At 57.5% G+C, this 17,826-nt stretch overlaps 1 protein-coding gene across 11 annotated transcripts; it reads left to right on the top strand.

Annotated features, from left to right (window-relative positions):
* Window positions 1-702: 702 nt before the first annotated feature.
* On the top strand, window positions 703-13,418 carry ZBP1 (Z-DNA binding protein 1). 11 transcript variants are annotated; one of them, XM_070486172.1, is made up of 9 exons: window positions 706-1,005; window positions 4,068-4,289; window positions 4,906-4,977; window positions 5,400-5,573; window positions 6,786-6,950; window positions 8,126-8,329; window positions 9,154-9,225; window positions 9,405-9,638; window positions 11,688-11,997. In XM_070486172.1, the coding sequence occupies exons 1-9, from the start codon at window positions 972-974 to the stop codon at window positions 11,846-11,848; spliced, it is 1,338 nt and encodes a 445-aa protein (XP_070342273.1). In that variant the 5' UTR covers window positions 706-971; the 3' UTR covers window positions 11,849-11,997. The 11 variants fall into 11 exon arrangements, with proteins under 11 accessions (XP_014686848.3, XP_044604318.2, XP_070342273.1 ...); XM_044748381.2 differs by having other exon boundaries at window positions 6,783-6,950; XM_070486171.1 differs by having other exon boundaries at window positions 740-1,005; window positions 4,909-4,977; window positions 6,783-6,950.
* The last annotated feature ends 4,408 nt before the right edge of the window (window positions 13,419-17,826 follow it).

The raw sequence follows: 17,826 nt of genomic DNA, 5'->3' as shown, positions 1-17,826 counted from the left end.
GCTGCCTCACCCAAAGCCCTTACCTCTGTGGCCTCAGTTTCCCCTTCTATTACCTGGAAGAGAACACAGGCTCTGAACTGCTCTGGCGTCACTGACCCCTTTGAGAATTTATGAAAGTGAGAGTCGCTTTCCCGGAAACAGGGATATGAGTGCCCACCTGTGCTCACACCCTCGGATGGCCCTGGCAGCTCTGGTCACACTGCTCAGCTGGATTAACCCCTTAGTCCTCACCACGACCTCCTGAGGTAGCTACTTTTGTTAGCCCCCTTTTACAGATGAGGCACAGAGAGGTTAAACAACTTGCCCAAGGTCACACAGCTGGTAAGTGGGGGGGGTTGGATCAGAACCCAAGAATCTCTGTGGCCTTGGAGGTGACCTCACCCCACCCCCAGCCTCAATTTCCCCTCCAAGAAAAGAGGCTAGTACCAGCCCCCACCCTGTAGATGGGTCGGGGGACACACGAGATGGGAGAGCACATAATAGATACTCATTAAAGAGAGATGTCTCTTCGACACATACACAATCACAGGGCACCCCCTAGGCATCTCACCTGTGTGTGGGGGTGAGGTGGGCAGGAGTGGGTGCCCAAAGGTTGGGGAAACCCCCTAGCCCCAGAGGATGCTCCGGTCTTGTCAAGCTCAGCTCCTCCCTACTGACGTGTATTTGCAGGCCGGTCCCATCTTGCTCATCAGTTGTGCTTTCAGTTCTGTTTCTTTCGAAAGCCACACAAGGAAGTTTCATTTTCTTTTCCTCTAGAAAGCTGATCAGGTCAAGATCACCAGACCTCTATTTCCGGGGTGTGAAAGGCTTACACCCGCCCGGGTGAAGCTGGCTCTCCTTCACAGCTGCCAGAGCCCCAGGCTCAGCCTAGAAAGGACCCCCTGGGCATTGCCTGGCCCACCCGCTCCAGGCCACTGTGGAGGAGCCTGCTGCTGCCCCCCGTCCCTGGGCTCCTGACCACCGCTGTCAGCATGGCCGAGGGCACAGCTGAGCCAACCGAAACAGGTACTTTCTTCCTTCCAAGGAATAGGGAGGCTCCCTGTGGGACCCACACTTCTCTTTCTGCTCCTTTCCTTGGCCCAGATGACAGCAATGGCAGCAATGCCAGAGTCAGCAGAAGCAAGAAGGGGAAGGAGGGCACAGCGTTGGTCCCAAGGCTTGCTCTGCCCTGGCACCCTGCAACCCACTTTCATGCATTTTGCAACGACGTGCAGCAGCCGGAGCAATGTTTCCATTTTCTGCAAGGGGTCACCGGGGCCTGGAGGTGAAATGACTCAGGCCTCACAGCGGATGCTGGGGTCTGAGCGCCCATCTTCATACTCATTTTGAAAAACAGCAGATGCCGCTTTGATAAGACTCGCATGTACATGTGTGTTTCCCCTTGTGGGTTCTTTCCTCAGGTGACACCTTCCTCCTGGCAGTTTCCCGTGAAAGCCAGCCGTGCGCCCAGGGAGCGCTGTGTTCTGGGGGAACCAAAGTGTGGGCTGTGGGCTGGGGTGGTTTTAAATTCTCTTTGTTTTGTTATCATTAGCTAATTTAGTCCTCACCACAATCTTTGAAGTAGCTCCTTTTATCCCCATGTCACAGATGGAGCAACTGAGGCACAGAGAGTTCACACGGCTAGTAGGTGGCACAGCTGGGGTCAAACCCAGTAAACCAGTCATCAGAGAACAAAAAGGAGACAAAGAGGGGTGCCAGGCAGGGGTGCTGGGGAGGGGTGCAGGGGAGGGGTGCTAGGGAGGGGTTCTGGGGAGGGGTGCAGAGGAGGGGTGCTGGGCAGGGGTGCAGTGGAGGGGTCCTGGGGAGGGGTGCTGGGCAGGGGTGCGGTGGAGGTGTCCTGGGGAGGGTTGCTGGGCAGGGGTGCAGTGGAGGGGTCCTGGGGAGGGGTGCCCAGGTGGGAACTTAGGGAGGGGTCCTGGGAAGGAGTGCCGGGGAGGGGTGTAAGAGAGGGGTGCAGGGGAGGGGTGCTGGGAAGGAGTGCTAGGGAGGGGTGCTGGGCAGGATTGCAGGGGAAGGGTCCTAGGGGGGGATGCCAGCAGGGCCCACCTCGGGGACCCTGGGCTGGTTCCCAGGCTTCTGGTGGACTTCCTCCAAGAGAGACATGCAGGTACCAGTCAAGGGCACTCAGTGACCGAATTTAACTCCTGGGGGGTTTTCCCTTTCCTGACTGACTTGGTGCTTACACTTGGTGCATTGCACAACTCCTCAGCACAGGAGGCCAGCCCCACCCTTCCCTTCCGGTGTGGCTCACCTCTCCACCCCCACCTCTCCTTTGAGTTCAGGGGACTGGAGGAGGAGGGAGTGGAGGAGGCTCCCCCAGGGGCAGGCTTTTCAAGAACCAAAACTCTTCAAGAAAGGCAAAGCCAGGTGTGCCGTCGGTGGGACGGGCATACCCTGGTCCCTGGGTTAGAATCTGGGGGGTGATGGGGTAAGTGCCTCTGGGTGTTCCAATCGCACCTCTCCTGCGGCAGCAAGGATGAAAACCTTCTGACCACAAGGGCGGCCGCAGCGCCCGGCTGTCGAGCCAGATGGGTGAGCCCTCCCCACCAGCACTGCCACCAAGGACCCCGGGAAGCCCACAAGGCAGGGGACTGGCCTGCTGCCCCGGAAGGGGACCCAGGTCTTGCCAAGAAGGGCCCTGCTGTGCATTTCCTTTGGCGTCCTTGCGGGCAGACATTTCCTGGCGACAGGCGGGGCCGCTCCCCGCAGGGCTCTCAGCAGCACCCCAAGCACGCTGACGCCCTGTATCTGCCGTGTCGTCTCGGCCCCTGGAGAGCAGCTGGCCTGGGCTTGTGGGAACCTGTCCGTCCGGGAGGAGCAGGGGCGGTTCAGAGAGTTCCTCCTTCAGCCTCACAAGATCCTGCTTAGGGTGTTAAACTCAGGCGGGGCAACAGAGGCCCAGGAGGCGCCTCCCATCCCTGCTCCGGGTCACCTGGGTAGACGTCTGTCCCAGCAGTGGACAAACCCCTTGCTCACTCATTCATTCAAGTCACTCATTCATTCAAGTGCCATTTCCTGAGAACCTGCTGTGTGCCCCGCACCGTGCTAGGCCCCGAAGGGACTGCAGTGAACCAGGCCACCACGGCAGGGAGTCCTTGGGGACACTCTGCAGGGGACCCACACACAACACCCCACCCACGTGGGGCATCAGGACAGCTTCCCAAAGGAGATGGCGTCTGAGAAAGATCTGGAGGTTGAATAGACGTTGGACAGGTGGAGAGGGGGGAAGAGTGTTCCTGACAGAGGGAACAGCACGTGCAGAGGCCCTGGGGTGAGTGGGGCTGGAAGGGGTACAGGTGGGTTGGCACTTGGAGGGGAGTGGACGGGGACGAAGGCAAGGCGGGCCGGTCAGCAGAACTGGTGCTGGCTGCCAAGTGGCAGGTGGACCGCAGGGAACCCAACTGGAGTTGGTGGAATCGCTGTCACCCAAGACGGGGACGAGGAATGGGGAGGTGGAGGTGGAGATGAAGGGACTCAAGACAGCCAGAAACAGGATCTCCAGGACTCCGTGCTTGGGCATCAGGGAGAAAGATCCGTTTCTGAATGTCTGCTAGGTTTCCAGCTGGGTGAATGTCGACGCCACTGACATGGATGGCGAGCCCCAGAGACGAGGATTCTCCAGGGAGGGAGGAGAGGATGGGCGCTCAGAGGCCAACAGGCCTGCCTCCGAGCCCCCACGCACCCCCCCACTCCCTCCTACTCTCCCGCCCTCACTCCCCCTACTCCCTGTCCTGCCGCCCTCACTCCCCTCTGCTTGGAGGAGGCCTGAGACCTGAGCCTCGGAGCGAACATTCCCACTGCCCTTGAGCACTTGCACCAGGCAGAGGACCCTCGGATGGCCTGGGCACCTCCTCTGGCCACTGGCCTGTCCAGCCAAGGTCACTTCTGACCAGCTCACGTGCCCCTCACTGAACAGAGGCGTTGTTGGTGGATGTCTGCTCGGGTCTCCGCCCCTCCCTCTGCCTTGGACCCCTCTCTCAGGGGGTCTCCGCGGCCCTGGAGCCTCCAGCCGGGGCTCCATCGTAGGTGCACTCAGTTCTCTCTCGGCCCCTCTCTCCCTCTCCCAGACCTTGAGCAGAAGATCCTGCAGGTGCTGAGGGACGCCGGCTCCCCTGTGAAAGCGATCAAGCTGGCCAAGGAATGTGGAGTGTCCAAGAAGACACTCAACCGAGTCCTCTACCGGATGAAGACAGAGCTCAAAGTCGACCTCGAAGGCCTGGCGACGTGGCGCCTGGGCAAGGGCGAGACTGGAGGAGCGATCCCCACAGAGCAGGCCCAGCCCAGCCGGGGTAACCTGCCAGCCGGGGGCGGGGCGGACCCGGCATGGATTTGGCCCTGGGTTCGAGTACGGGCTCTGCCCCTCGGGGGCACATGAGGTCCCTTCATGGTGCCTTGACTCTTCTTTCTGGCTGACGGAGATGACAGTAGGGCTGCATCCTAGGGTTGCAAGAGGATTAGATGCAAAGGGCTCAGCCTGGTGCCAGCACGTAGTAGGTGCAGAGCAAAACATTAATAATAATAACAGAAAATGATAACGATGACAACAATGATAGAGATAATAATGATAGAACGGACAGCATCATGCTAGATCTTCCCTTCCGGTTCAGCAGCTCACAGACCCAAGAGCTTCCAGGGGCCACTGTGGAGTCGGGGGCTCACCCAGCCCACCTACAACCCCGGAGGAGGGCGCACAGCGTCCCTCCCTCTTCCCAGGGAGGCCCATCAGAGGGCAGCCGCCCGGCTGGGGAGGAGCAGGGCAGCATTTGAAGCCAGGTTTATTTACTCTAGAACCTGAGTTTGGAACCCTGTGTGCTGGGGACCACCATCAAGCGGCCACCCTTGTCCGGTAGAGTCCCTGTCCCCTCTCTGGTTCCTCTGCCTCCTGACCTGTCTTTCTTTCTCCAGCAGAAAGACCCCTGCAGAAAGCGGCTGCAACTCCAGAGAACCCTGCCTCTCAGCTCGGTGAACGGCGTCTGCGTAAGCGCCCTGGTTTCCTTCCAGCTCCTGGGATACGGGGCCCACTTCCTCCGCCCCCGAACTCTGTGGCCACTTGAGATGTTACGAGTGTTCAGGGGCCACCTGCCCCACTGAGAAGTTCCCACAAAGTGTTAGAGGCAAGATCAGTGTTCACAGTGGAAGAAGTTAAATGGCTGAGAACTCTCTGCTCAGCAGTCGACGTTCATTGTGCGCTGGCCTCGTGCCCGGCACTGCTGGGAGCACTTTCGGTACATCCCTGATGCGCGGAACAACCCCTGTGGGCACGGTTATTACGCCATTTTACACATGAGGGCCCTGCGCGCTAACGGGCTGGGTCTGTCCCAGGCCGCACAGCTAGTGAGCAGAGGAGAAAATTCAAGCTCTGGGGGTCCTCCTTAACCACCCACCACCCTGCCTTGCAGAGGAAATGATCTACAACTTTCTGAAAGGCCATGGGCCCCATAAGGCCTTGACCATCATGAAAGCCCTGGGATTAGAGACAAAAAAAGAAGTCAACCACAACTTGTATGACATGGAGCGCAAACACCTCCTGCACCATGACACGAATTTAGATGTGTGGGCAGTTTATCGACCAGGTAGGCCCTTGCTTGCTGCCCACACCTGGACAGGGCAGAGGGGCAGAGCTGTGACGAGAAACCACAATGCCTGACAGTTGGTCCTTGCTGGGTGCCCTGATAAGCACTTGGCCTGCTCCTGCTGGCCAGACCCTCCCGGAAGCTTGCAGTGGACTTGCTGACCTGTCATTGGAAGGGGGTTCCAGAAGGGAGGGACGTGCTGGCAGGAGTAACCAGGGAGGCTTCCTGGAGGTGTCGCTTGAGGCTGCAGTTGCAGAAGGCAGGGAGCTGGGAGGGGAGGTGGCCCCGGGGTGCAGGTTTGCTGACAATTTCTGTAAGCTCTTTGCCCCACTTGGAGTGTGAAAGTTTCTGGGAGGGAAGGTCAGGCTGGGCTCAGAAGCCCGCAGGGCGGAGGCCCACTCAGGGCCAACGTGCCCATTAGGTGAGGCAGCCGCAGGGCCTGGAGCCCACAGTTCTTTTGGGGGTCCACGGAAATGATCTAATTTCTGTTAAAACTCGAAGACACAATGAATATTATAATAAGAATGAATAGCTAAAATGACTCTAGGCTAGATTCTATTTCTCTTTATCAACACAGTCATAAAATGTCATTTTAAATATTTTTTTATGGAGGAAGGGGCCCACAAAGGCGCAAGAGCTGAGGGCCCACGAAGGGGGGAACGTGGCTCCCTGTAGGGAGTTGGCCAAGCCCCGGCAGGTGCCTCCCTACCCCACATGGGGCCGACGCCCCTGCTCACAGGGCCCGAAGTGTCTCAGCATCCTAGGGATGAGCACGTGACAGCGGCTGGATTTCAAATGCTGATGAGAGATTGAGATTCTTAAAAATGCCGTGTGAGCCAAACAAAGCTTATCTGGTGTCCAGAAGCAGCCCGCGGACGGCGCCCTGCAGAGCCCACTGGAGGAAGAGGCCCAGCTCTTGGGGGTCAGGGCCCAGGGGCCTCGCAGGGAGGGGCAGACGGTGGGTGAGCCACAAGGCTCCGTCGATGCTCCGGGTGGCAGGGCATGCACAAGTAGAGTGACCCCAGTGGCAACGTCCAAGCCGGGCCCTCGGAGATGCCTGTGGCGTTTGGCTGCCCTTGGACCCACTGACTTAGCACCCCAGGGCGGGCGTCTGGGGATCTGTGTTTTAACAAGATGCTGCCAGCTGGTATTCGGAGCCCCTGATCCCTAGAGAGGTGCGAAGGGATCAAGTGGAATATTATTTTGCAGAAGATTCTGGAAGAAGAAATCAGCCCACCACAGTTATTTACCAGCAAAATCCCGTCACCATGATCTGTCAGAATGGACCAAACAGCCAAATTTCCATCCAGAATTCTGAAGGCATCCAGATTGGACATGGGAATGCCATGGTGAAACAAATGGCCTCTGGGGAGAACGGTGAGTCCCCTGAGAGACCCCCAGCTCAGGGACCTCTAGGGGGCACTGGTACCATCCGGGGTGCGGGCAGGGAGTGGGGGGCGTTCAACCCTCCAAAGAGAAAGAGCAGCTCTCAGATCTCCGAAGTCTTCCTTTGTGGCCCACCTTAGGATGAGGAAGTCTTTCTTTGCATCTGGATCAAACCTTCCCTGCTTTCCTTTCATTCAAATACCTTTTCCTTACTTTCAATGGGACCAGATATTTTTTCATAAGAAACAACTCATTTCACTCTCCCTCGGTGGACTGTCACAGGAGGTCCTTGTAGTATTTTATTTGTCCTGAGACACTAGTTTGTCACACATTTTAACATCTCCGAAACCGGGATGCATCTTACCAGTGGCAACCTAGTTCTGATGAAATACCTCCTGCGCGTGAGCCCTTGCCCCACGCCAGGCACTGTGGCGAGAGGGTCAGGGCCACCTGTGCCCAGCCGGGGGACCCAGGAGTTAGGGTCTCAGCCTAGAAGTTAGGACACTCTGTGACCTCAGGAGAGCCCTTCCCCACTCTGGGCCTCCATTTCCCCAACTACGAAATGAGGAGCTTTGCTCTAGAGTCTTGCTGCGCCCTTCCCTGACTCCAGTCCTCGGAGCCCCGCTTCCCAATTGTGGCCACGCCTGTGTCTGATTATTTACTTACTGTTGTTAAATGGTTTACCTTTTTATTCTACTCAAATTTATTTTAAAATAAACTTTTATAGCATTACTTTGACTTGAAAACCAGGAAGGTCACCACAAAAATAAATGCTGAGAAAATAAAACCCTGTCGGAGGCCCTGGGTGCTGGGGTGTCAAGGGACCTTAAAGATACGGTAACCCCAAAGGGGACTTTCTCCAGATGAGCCCAGAGGACTGAGAACATCTGGGAAGCAGAGGACACTCGTGTTTGGGTTTTCGAGTGCCCCAGGGACACCCCAGCCCACCTGGAGTCGTAAAAACCTGGGGAACCCCGTGCACCTGTTCTACTGGGTCCACCTGTTCTTTAGTCCTGAGCTGGAAATAAGCATTCCCAGTCCACGGGTGTCCAGGTAGAATTCAGAGGCCTGTCCCCTCTGTCCAGCCAGGGCTTAGGTGCGTGTAGGCAGGGGGCAGGGAGTCAGAGTGTGGAGGTCAGAGGTCATGTTGCTGTGTCCCCTGCCAGGTTCCACGGCTCCCCTCCACCTCCCACCAACAGCACCAGCTGATCCCTCAGCTCAGGGTCTCCCGGCTGGAGCCTGGGGCCCCCAGGACATCCACCTGGAGAAGTCTGTGCTCAGACGGGTGCAAATGGGACACGGCAACGAGATGAACTCTCCCAGCGCCCCGGCTGAGGGACCTGCCCGCAGCCCCTTCGGCAGCCACCCAGGTAATGGGCTCACAAGGCCAGACCCGCCCTTACCCCACCCATTCAGCTAGTCGCTGGGTGGAACTTGAGCCAGGCTTTGCAGGGAGAGGCATGATGGGAAATTCCTTTCCTTCTACCAGAGGCTGTACCACAGAGTGGAGCAGGTGGGGCTTTTAGAGTTAGCACCTGGGGTTCCCATCCCCTACTACCCGCCCCCACAGGGAGCCTCAGTGTCCTCGTCTGCACAGTGGACATGGGGAAGCAGAGGCTGGGTCAGCTGAAGTGGGGACAGAGGACATGGCCAGGCTGGAATGGCATCTAAGGAGGCAGGAGGACAGGAGCCACCTAAGTGGAGCGCCTGATGCCCTCCTGAGTGCCGTGACCAGTGAGCACAGGGCCTGGGCCGCACCCTCCCCGGGCACTGGCCATCCCGAGACAGGCCAGGGAGGAAGACAGCAGAGAGGCCTGAGAGGGAGGGGGCAGCTGGGGATGCCAGGAGCTGAGTTTCCAGAAGACAGGACATCAGTGAGGTGGGGGGAGTTCCACGAGGTCCAGCAGCAAGGGGTCGGTGGCAACCTGAGGGTACAGAAAGAGCGTGGGGTGTGGAGGAGGCGAGACTGAATGTGGACAACTCTTTTCCCAAGTGGGGTGGGAGAGGCAGGAGCGAGATGCCGGGGCTGGGGACCCAGCTGGGGACCACGTGAAGACTTTAACCAGAGATGGAGCCTGCGTTCCAGGGCTGCTGGGAAGCAGACAGCAGAGACGAGCAGGAGGCAGCAGGAGGAGGGAGAGACTGAGTCCCAGGGGAGGACACTGAGGACCAGGTCGGCTGTGCTGGGCTGCAGGAGGAGGCGGGACCCGAGCTGGCAGACCAGGCTGGTGGTGGTGGGGCAGAGAGAGCCGGCATCCAGGCAGAGGTGTGTGCAGAGGCAGGAAAGTCTCACTAAAGAGCAGGGCGTGGGCCACTGGGGGGATGCTGGGGGAGGACAGTGGGCCATGGAGGACTTGAAAGCCAGGCTGGGGGTCACGGCTCCGGGGCCACCATCCAGCTGCTCACATGCCCCTGCTGGCATCTCTCTCTTTGGCTGTCCCACAGTCTCTGCCACCTCTGCCGGCCCAGAAACTGTGTTCGAAACGCAAATGCCCGAACCAGGCCCCCATCCCAGGGGGGACGTGGTCCAGAGAGTCCATATCAGTTCGTGCTTCCTTGAGGACACCACCATCGGCAACAACAACAGGATGACTGCCAGCCCAGGTGCGGCAGGTCCAGGAGGAGTCACAGGACCTGGGGACAGCAGGTGGGGCCCTGGGGAGCCTGGAGAGGACACAGGTGAGCCTGGGCCGGGTGGGGCTCCTGCGCGTTCTCTCTCTCTCTCTTTCCTTCTTTCCTTCTGTCTGTCTCTCTCTTTCTTCCATCTGCCTTCCCTCCTGCCTTCCTGCCGTCTTTCCTTCATTCACGAGTCCCCGTCGCCCAGGGTCTGGGGGCAAAGAGCAGAGCTCTGGAGTTCGAATGCGTGAGGTCAGGTCTTTCCAGCCGAGCCACCTGCCCCGTCCCCTAGCTCTCTGGGCCTGTTTCCCCGTCAGTAGGAGGAGGATAAGAGCCTGTTGCTCCGTCGGTTGTGGGCAGGACCCGGCGAGCTCTGCAGACCAGCCTCAGACGCCATGAAGGGCCATCCTCCTCATCCCTCTAGGCCTCGAGAAGGGCGCCGGGCTGCTGCAGCAAACGGGGCTCCCACTCAGGACAGGCTGCACCATGCAGTAAAGACCCCGAACAGTGGCTCCCACCTGCTCGAGGCTCAGGTCTCACTCAAGGGGGGCCCACAGGCTGGCGGGGGGTGCAGACCCCAGGTGCTTTGACCTCAGCGCTTGGCCGTCTCATGGGCTCTGTCCCCATCTGTGGGGAGAGGGGCTCCAGAGGGCCAGCCTTCCCCTTCGACCAAGCACACCCGCCGCTCCCAGGCTCCACCTAAGGGCCTGGCTTGGCTGCAAGGGGGGGGCTGGGAAATGTCACGTGAGCCCAGCTGAGACTCAGGGGAGGAGGCCACTGCCGACAGGAAGAAGAGGAGATGGGACACTGGTCCAGTTAGCAGCCCGGCCACAGCTCCTGTCCCCAGAAGCTTGACGGCCCGCTTGCAGAGCCAGGCGATTCCACTTTGCACAGATGAGGCTCCTGACGCAGCCGGCAGGCACAGCTTCAGAGCAAGGCGGGCGATGGGGGTGGTTCACCCAGCGGGCGGACAAGTGTGGGCGGCAGGTGGGAACGGCATGCTGGGCTGGGCAGGGGTGTGTGCTCCAGCGGGGAGAGCAGAGGCCAGCACAGCTCCGGGCCGCAGTGAGGACCTCAGAGTCCATGCGAAGGCCCTGGGGAGCCAAAGAGGGACTTTGAGCCGGAGTGGGCTGTGATGAGGAGTCTGCTTCAGTGTGAAGACAGGATGAGAAGGAGTTCAGCTCCTAGACTTTCTGGGATTTAGACCGAGGAATTGCGATGGTGCCACCAATGGCTAGGAAGCCGGGACTGGCTGGAGGCTGGGGACTCGCCAGCATCCACCAGCCAGTGCCTGAAGCCCCCTTGGACACTTGTCCTGGACATCGAGAGGGTCCTCTCATCCAGATGGCCGTGTCCTGGATGGCTCAGCACAGCAGGGCACTCAGGCTCCACTCTCGCCTCCAATGCCCCCTCACCTGGAGATACAGCCGTGAGCAAAACAGACACAGTGCCCGCAGGGGAGGCCAGAGTCCAGTAAGGAATAGAGGGAGCTCAGGAAGCAATCCAGCATTTCAGAAAGACCAGCGTTGTAAAAAAACCAATAAACTCGGAGGAGGGATGGGTAGTGGCCACGGTGAGGGAGGAGCTGCTTTAGCCAGACAGTCAGAGAGGGCTCCTGGAGGAGGTGACATCTGAGCTGAGCTGAGGGGAGGAAGGAGCCACCTGGCAGGTGGAGGGAACAGCAAGTGCAGGGGCCTCGCGGTGCTCATGCTCAGAGTCGGGCGCAGGGGCCTAGGGAGCAGGAGGGGGCAGGTCGGATGAGCAAGGGCCCGTCTCTCAGAGCATGGAATGCCAGAGGAAAAGTCCAGATCTTACCTGAAGGGAGCTGGGAGCCCTGAGGCTCTGAGCTGGGACATCATGATGTGCGGCACGATTTAAAAGTATCACCGAGCCAGATGCAGACAGCAAACAGGGCCCTAGTGGAAGCAGGGAGCTACTGCAATGGTCTGGGCAAGAAGGGACAGGCGCCTTGGGGCTGGGGACACAAGACCAGTCGACCTGGCAAGGCTGTGGCTGGGAGAGTGGCCTCAGTCCCCAGTGAACCAAATTGCCTTGGTTATTCAAGGTGAGGCGGCTCACGTGTTCCTTTGGCGACATCTTCTGTTCCCCCAGATCCTGCGCCCTCTGGAGGTGAGCGCCCTGGTGACGCAGGTCGTGCCGCCCCTGTCAGCTTTTCCACGCTCATCTGCCAGCTAGAAGCTGCGGCTCTTGAAAGCAGGGGTCCCGAAACCGAAACCAAAACCAAAACCAAAACTGAAGAAGACGACTGCTGAGTGGGGAGCCCTGGGCGGGTCCGGGGAGGTGGGCCCGGAACAGATAGGGGCGGGGTTGGGGGTGGGAGGGTTTTGAGGGGGTTGGGGGGGGGGGGAAGAGCGCAGCCCTGGGGACCGTGCTGTCTTGTGCTCCATAAACCTCCTGTTTGACCTGCTCGCCTCCTGACACACGGCCAGCGTGAGCCAGCATTTGGGCCAGGCCTGGCGTGGGGCTGGGCAAGGGCAGGGCCTGCTGGTGGCCAGGGCCAGCAGACAGGGGTCACCTTGGGGACCCTCAGGGTGTGGAGAGGAGGTGGGCTGACCTCCTGGGTGGCCCAGGCCACTGTCCCCACTTCCTCCCGGGTCTGCCTCCCACCATGGCGCCTGCTCTCAACTCCTCACTCAGGACCTAGCTTCCTCAAGGCCCATCACGGCCGCCTGACTGCTTTGTCACCTGACCTTTCTGGAACTTTCCTGCCTCAGCCTTGATCTCTCAGGTTTTCTTGGCTGAACTTCCAGGGGACAAATCCCTGCCCTCCACGCCCCAGTGGAAGTCACTGGCCAGCCCGTGGTCAGGTGACCTCTGCTGGCCAATCGTTGGGGGATGTTTGTCAGAGGCCAGATGTGGCGCTCACGGGGCTGAGTTCCCTTGGAGGGGGTGTAGGCACCGCAGCATTTCCAGAACCAAGGAGTGGGGTGGGGACCGGGGGTCGCTTGGGGAGGAAGACGGAGAAGCACAGAGGAAGGTGGCCATCAGCTGGCAGGCCCCTTGTGGGAGAGGACTTAGGCCCCCCATGTGCTCACCCAGCCACGCATCCGCTGGCTCTCCGAATGCCACACTCGCACTTCAGGTCGGCCTTTCTCCCTCTCTGCTGTGTCTCCTCGACTGGACTGTGGGGGTCCAAAGCCCAGGAGCCATGTCCCCTTGGGGGAGGAGGGGCTGGCTCACCACACAGCCTCAGCAAAGAATGTCATCAAACGAATTTTGACTTCCTTTTCCAACTGCACTGGAAGGTGCCCTGACATGTTGATCAGTGCCTGGACCAACACACAGCACTTGTGGTGTGTCCCTTAAAGGGGAATCTTAAGGCATTGTTGGAGCTCCTGGATCCAGTCATTCCTGAAGCAGGATCTGACTTTGCATTTGTCCATTACATGAGCCAATGTGTCCCCTTAGTGTGGAAGTCAGCTCCAGTCAGATTTTGGTTTCCCAGTGCACCGTGTCCCTCTCGCCTCTGCTCACCCATGCCCACCCCTGCCCTCCCCTTTCCTGAGCTCCTTGCTACTCGGCCTGCAGGTCTCAGCTGAGACACGACCTCGTCCAGGAAGGCTTCCTGAGCTCCTGATCCAGCCTGAGTCTCTTCTCTGTTCCTGAAGTCTCCTGTGCTGCCCTGTCAAACCCATGCCTCACTGCCCTGTCATGGCCTTGTTCTTCGTCTGTCTCTCTGTATTCATCAAGACTCATTTGGTTGTAGATGACAGAAAGCTGGGACCCACTTTAGCACAAAAAAGTATGTACTACTTCTTCTAATACAGACAAGTGTAAGCATAAAGCCTGCTTCAGGAATATCTGGATGCAGCTGAGACAACGTCTTAAGACTCAGCCTCCCTCTCTCCATCTCTCTGCTCTGCTTTCCTCTGTGTTCCCAAAGATGGCCCCTGGAAGCTCCAGGCCCCCATGCCACAGCTTAGCTGCCTCGTCGAAGGAGAGCACTGCCTCCCATAGCAAAAGCCACATTGGGTGGCTTTGGTCATGTGCCCATCCCTGACCTGGTCATTGGCCTGAGCAATGGAATGCTGTGATTAGCCACCTGTGTCCCGTGATCTATCCCAGGAAGCAGGAGGAGGGTCTGCCAGTGCCCGTCACGTGGCTTCAGGGCGGATGGGTGGTTCTCTAAAGTTACCAGAAAAGGGATGCGGCCGGACAGGCAGGAGCAGCAGAAGGCTGCTGTAGCCCCAGCCCAGGCGAGGGTGTTCCCCGGGCTCAGGGGCCCCGGCTTTTCGCTCCTGAGCCGCCAGCGTATGTGGCACAGGCCCCGTCGCTGACCCCTCCTGTGTGCCAGGCCCTGGGCTGCAGCAAGACGGAGCGAAGCCCTGCCCTCAGTGGGCAGTTCACGGTCAGCGGATAGGCGGGCCCGGGTGCTGCGTCCCGAGCAGGAGTAGTCACGGAGAGTGAAGGGAGTCCAGACACGGCCTGGCGGCTCCGAGGCCTCCCGGGGAAGAGGGAACCCGAGAGCTCCTTCTTCCACACCCAGCCCAGGGGGAGGCCGGGGGGACAGGCATGGTGCTGTCGACAGGGGCAGAGCCCAGGCAAAGGCGCGAGGGTGAGAAGAAGACGGTTGATCCAGAACACCACGGCAGTGGGGCAGGGAGCAGAGCACAAAGAAGACAGAGGTGGGAGGTTAGGGGCCGGCCTGGTGGCGCAGCAGTTAGATTCGTGCTCCACTTCAATGGCCCAGGGTTCGCCAGTTCGGATCCTGGGTGGGGACCTACGTACCGCTCATCCGGCCATGCTGTGATGGCATCCCACATAGAAGAACTAGAAGGACCTACGACTAGAAGATACAACTATGTATTGGGGTTTTGGGGAGGGAAGAAGAAAAAGAGGAAGATTGGCCACAGATGTTCACTCAGGGCCAATCTTCTTCACCAAAAAAAAGAAGAAGAAGAAGAAGAAGTGGGAGGTTGGCTGGAAGCAGAAGCCAGACCCCACGCGCCTCAGAGAGTGGACTTGACACCAGGTTCTGTATGAGCCCAGCCCCGCCTCACACGCATTCCAGGGAGAACTGGGCAGGGCTGTGCAACAAGGAAGCTGGATGCACCATGGGAGGCAAGGGTGGGGGAGGTCTTGTCCTAGGGGCTGGAATTGGCCCGGCCTACTGCAGGCAAAGTTATCTCGGCCACCATGGTGACCTGGGGCCCCCAAATCATTCCCTCTTGGGATATCCGGTCTGCAAACACACCACCAGGTAGCAGAGGCTTGGAATCCGACTGGGCTTGTGGTTTCTGGCGTTGCTTTCCCTCTGTGGTGAGCTGAAAAGCGGCTGCCTGCCCCAGAGTTTGCCCGAGGTCTGCGGTTAACCAGGGCACGTCAGTGGAGGATCAGAATGCAGCTGGAACTCAGCCTCAGCTCCCACCACCAGCCCAAGCCAGGGGACTCATCTTCCTGCGAGATTTCCCCACTCTGTATGATTAAATTGTCATAAACACGCTGACGAAGCACTGCCGGCAGTTACTGGAGGCTGGCGGTCCGCGCTGGTCTCTTCAGGAAGGAAATTAAGTAGCTACCATCAAAAGCAGAGAATGATTGAGTCTGTCCATCCTCCAGCCCTTTGCTCTCACGAGCTCCCCCACCCCGTTCCTCCCTCCTGCCATGATATGCACTCACAGAACTTGCAGCCCCTGGAGTTTGCTGAGGGGAGAAATTTGCTCCATGAGTTGGAAGTGATTTTCCAAAACCACCATGATCTGCTCATAAATGCAATTCCATTACAAATGCAATTCTATTTTCTCACCCCAGCTTCTCTACTCGTCTCAAGGTGAGCCCAGATGGGACTCTTCACCCGTGGGGCTTTAGCAGACAACCAACATTAGAGGCTGAGAGCAAGAAAAAGAGTCTAGGGAGTAGTTCAGGAGCATTTTGGCTGCAAATGACAGAAACCTAGCTCACCTAGGTTTAAAAAAGGGGATCTATTTGCTCATGGCACTGGGAATCAAGAGATACCTAGCTTCAGGAATGGCTGGATCTAGGCACTCAGGCATTATTTTCAGGCCTCTTTCTCTCCATCTTCCTGAGAGACTCCTTCCCTGTGGTCACCAGCCACCAAAGGCTTATGGGCTGCCAGTTTAGCAACCCCAGTAGAAAGAGAATTCTTCAAGCCAAATCCTGCTGGTAGAATGTCCCAGGGAGGATTCTGATTGGTCGAGCAGGGGTCACATGCTGATCCTTGAACCAATCAGGGAGAAAGGAGTACTCTGATTGGCTGATGTGAGGTCAAATGTGCTCCCCGTGGTGGGGGAGGTGAGCTCATCCACGTGGACCTGTTTCCCAGGAAGGACAGGGTAGGATGGTGCCCTGGCCAAGGTCGGGTGTCCTCCTCAGGAGCATGTGAGTGTCTCCTCCCAGGATCCCCAAACAGCTCAGTTACAAGTAAGTTATAGGAAGCCCTACTGGAACTGGCGTTTTATTAAAAAGATACATTCATAAGACATTTGAGAAAAGCTTCCAATATGAGGGTCGACTAAAAGAAACAAACATAAAAAGGAATGAGGAGGAAGTGGGGAAAACGCAGAGAAGAGAGGAGAACTTCAGAGGTTTGTTATTAGCACCCGCCGAGGGAGGAGAGGACAGCGCCACCAGGAAGCAAGAATGGTTTGCTCAAAAGGGGGAAGTTTAGGAGAATGAGGACAAGCTCCTCAACATTTTAAGTATGAAAGCTGATTTAAAAAAAAATAATTATAGAAAAGTTGGAAGAAAATACCGAGAAAAAATTTCCCAGGTAGTAGATAAAGATTCGTTTATAAAACGGACCAGAACAGAGGTGAGACATTTACAGGAGTCCTTGAGTCAGCCCTGCATCTCATACGGGGACAGTATGGATAAAGTCGGGGGTATGAATTCTCAAAAAAAAAAAAAAAATACAAGAAAAAAGTTCCAGGGGCCGGCTGAGTGGTTACGTTCACTCATTCCACTTTGGTGGCCCAGGGTCTCACTGGTTCCGATCCTGGGCGCAGACATGGCACCGCTCATCAGGCCATGCTGAGGCGGCGTCCCACACAGCACAACCAGAGACACTCACAACTAGAATATACAACTATGTACTGGGGGCTTTGGGGAGGAGGAGGAAAAGGAGAAGAAAGAAGATTCGCAACAGACGTTAGCTCAGCTGCCAATCTTTACAAAAACAAAAAGTTCCAAAATGGAGGACCATGAATTTCTAGACGGAGAAGCCGTCCTAACACTCAGCCCAGTGACCACAAAGGCCTCAACCCAGGGACCTGTTATGATGAAATTTGGGGAAACTAGGCATAAAGAGCAGATTCTAAAAGGCTTGGGAGATTAAGCAAAAATGAGTCATATACGAAACAGTATGTTGCAGTTCAAGCGACAGAGGGCGGCTCTGTAGCAGCCTGGAGGTGGAGGCAGAGCCACCAGAATTCTCGGGGAAAGTCCTTCCCCAGCCATGCCACCCCTGCAGGGTCCTCGGTGAGAGAAAGGGTCAAAGGGACCCCTGCCCACGGAACGGCTCAGAGCCTCCTTTCCCGCCCCCTTTCTCAGGACGCTCCCTCCTAACACAAGGGGCGCAGAGAGAAAGACCCCCCGGGAAAAGGAAGCCAGCCTGGGGAGGGTGCAGAGAACGAATCCAACACATCTGACAGCTGGGCTGGCCTGGGGCGAGCAGCTGCGTCAGCGCAGGAATGAAATTTCAAGTGAGAAAAATGAAACTGAGAAGATTGTTTTAAATGTCTACGGATTTGTTAAGAACTGCAGATGGACCTATTGCAGATCTATTGGAACTTTTGAATTTAAAAAAAGCAACACTTTTAAAATATATACATAAGGATGTTTTTGAGCTCTTGTAAAGAGACTTCAGGTAGGGCCCTGGCCAGCAGCTCAAACAACATGGCCAAGGAGCTCCCGTCCATCCATCTCCGTTTGGCCTCCCACAGACTCAGGTTCCTCAGGCTCCACGTGGAAATCTCCAGCCACAAGGAGTTCTGCCCTCATCTTGACAAAGAGGGTGCTGTGGTTCCAGACTTCACATCCCCAAGGGGGACAAAAGTAACTTCTAAACCATCCCAGGATTCACCATCTCCAGTTGGCCTTGGGGATAAGAGTCATGAGCTATAGCCAGCCCTGAAGCCAGGGGAGCTGGACTCATGGAGACCTGCTGAGCTTCTCGCTTTTTCTAAACATCCTTTCATTCTCCTTGTAAGCAGATGAGGAAATTAGGCTCTATCAGGGTAAATGACTTGCCCAAGCTGATCAGTGGAGCCCA

The sequence above is a fragment of the Equus asinus genome, chromosome 15 (assembly GCF_041296235.1).
Source record: "Equus asinus isolate D_3611 breed Donkey chromosome 15, EquAss-T2T_v2, whole genome shotgun sequence".
Taxonomy (NCBI): domain Eukaryota; kingdom Metazoa; phylum Chordata; class Mammalia; order Perissodactyla; family Equidae; genus Equus; species Equus asinus.
Note: the sequence above shows the minus strand (reverse complement) of the source record. Positions and strands in the feature narration are given on the sequence as shown.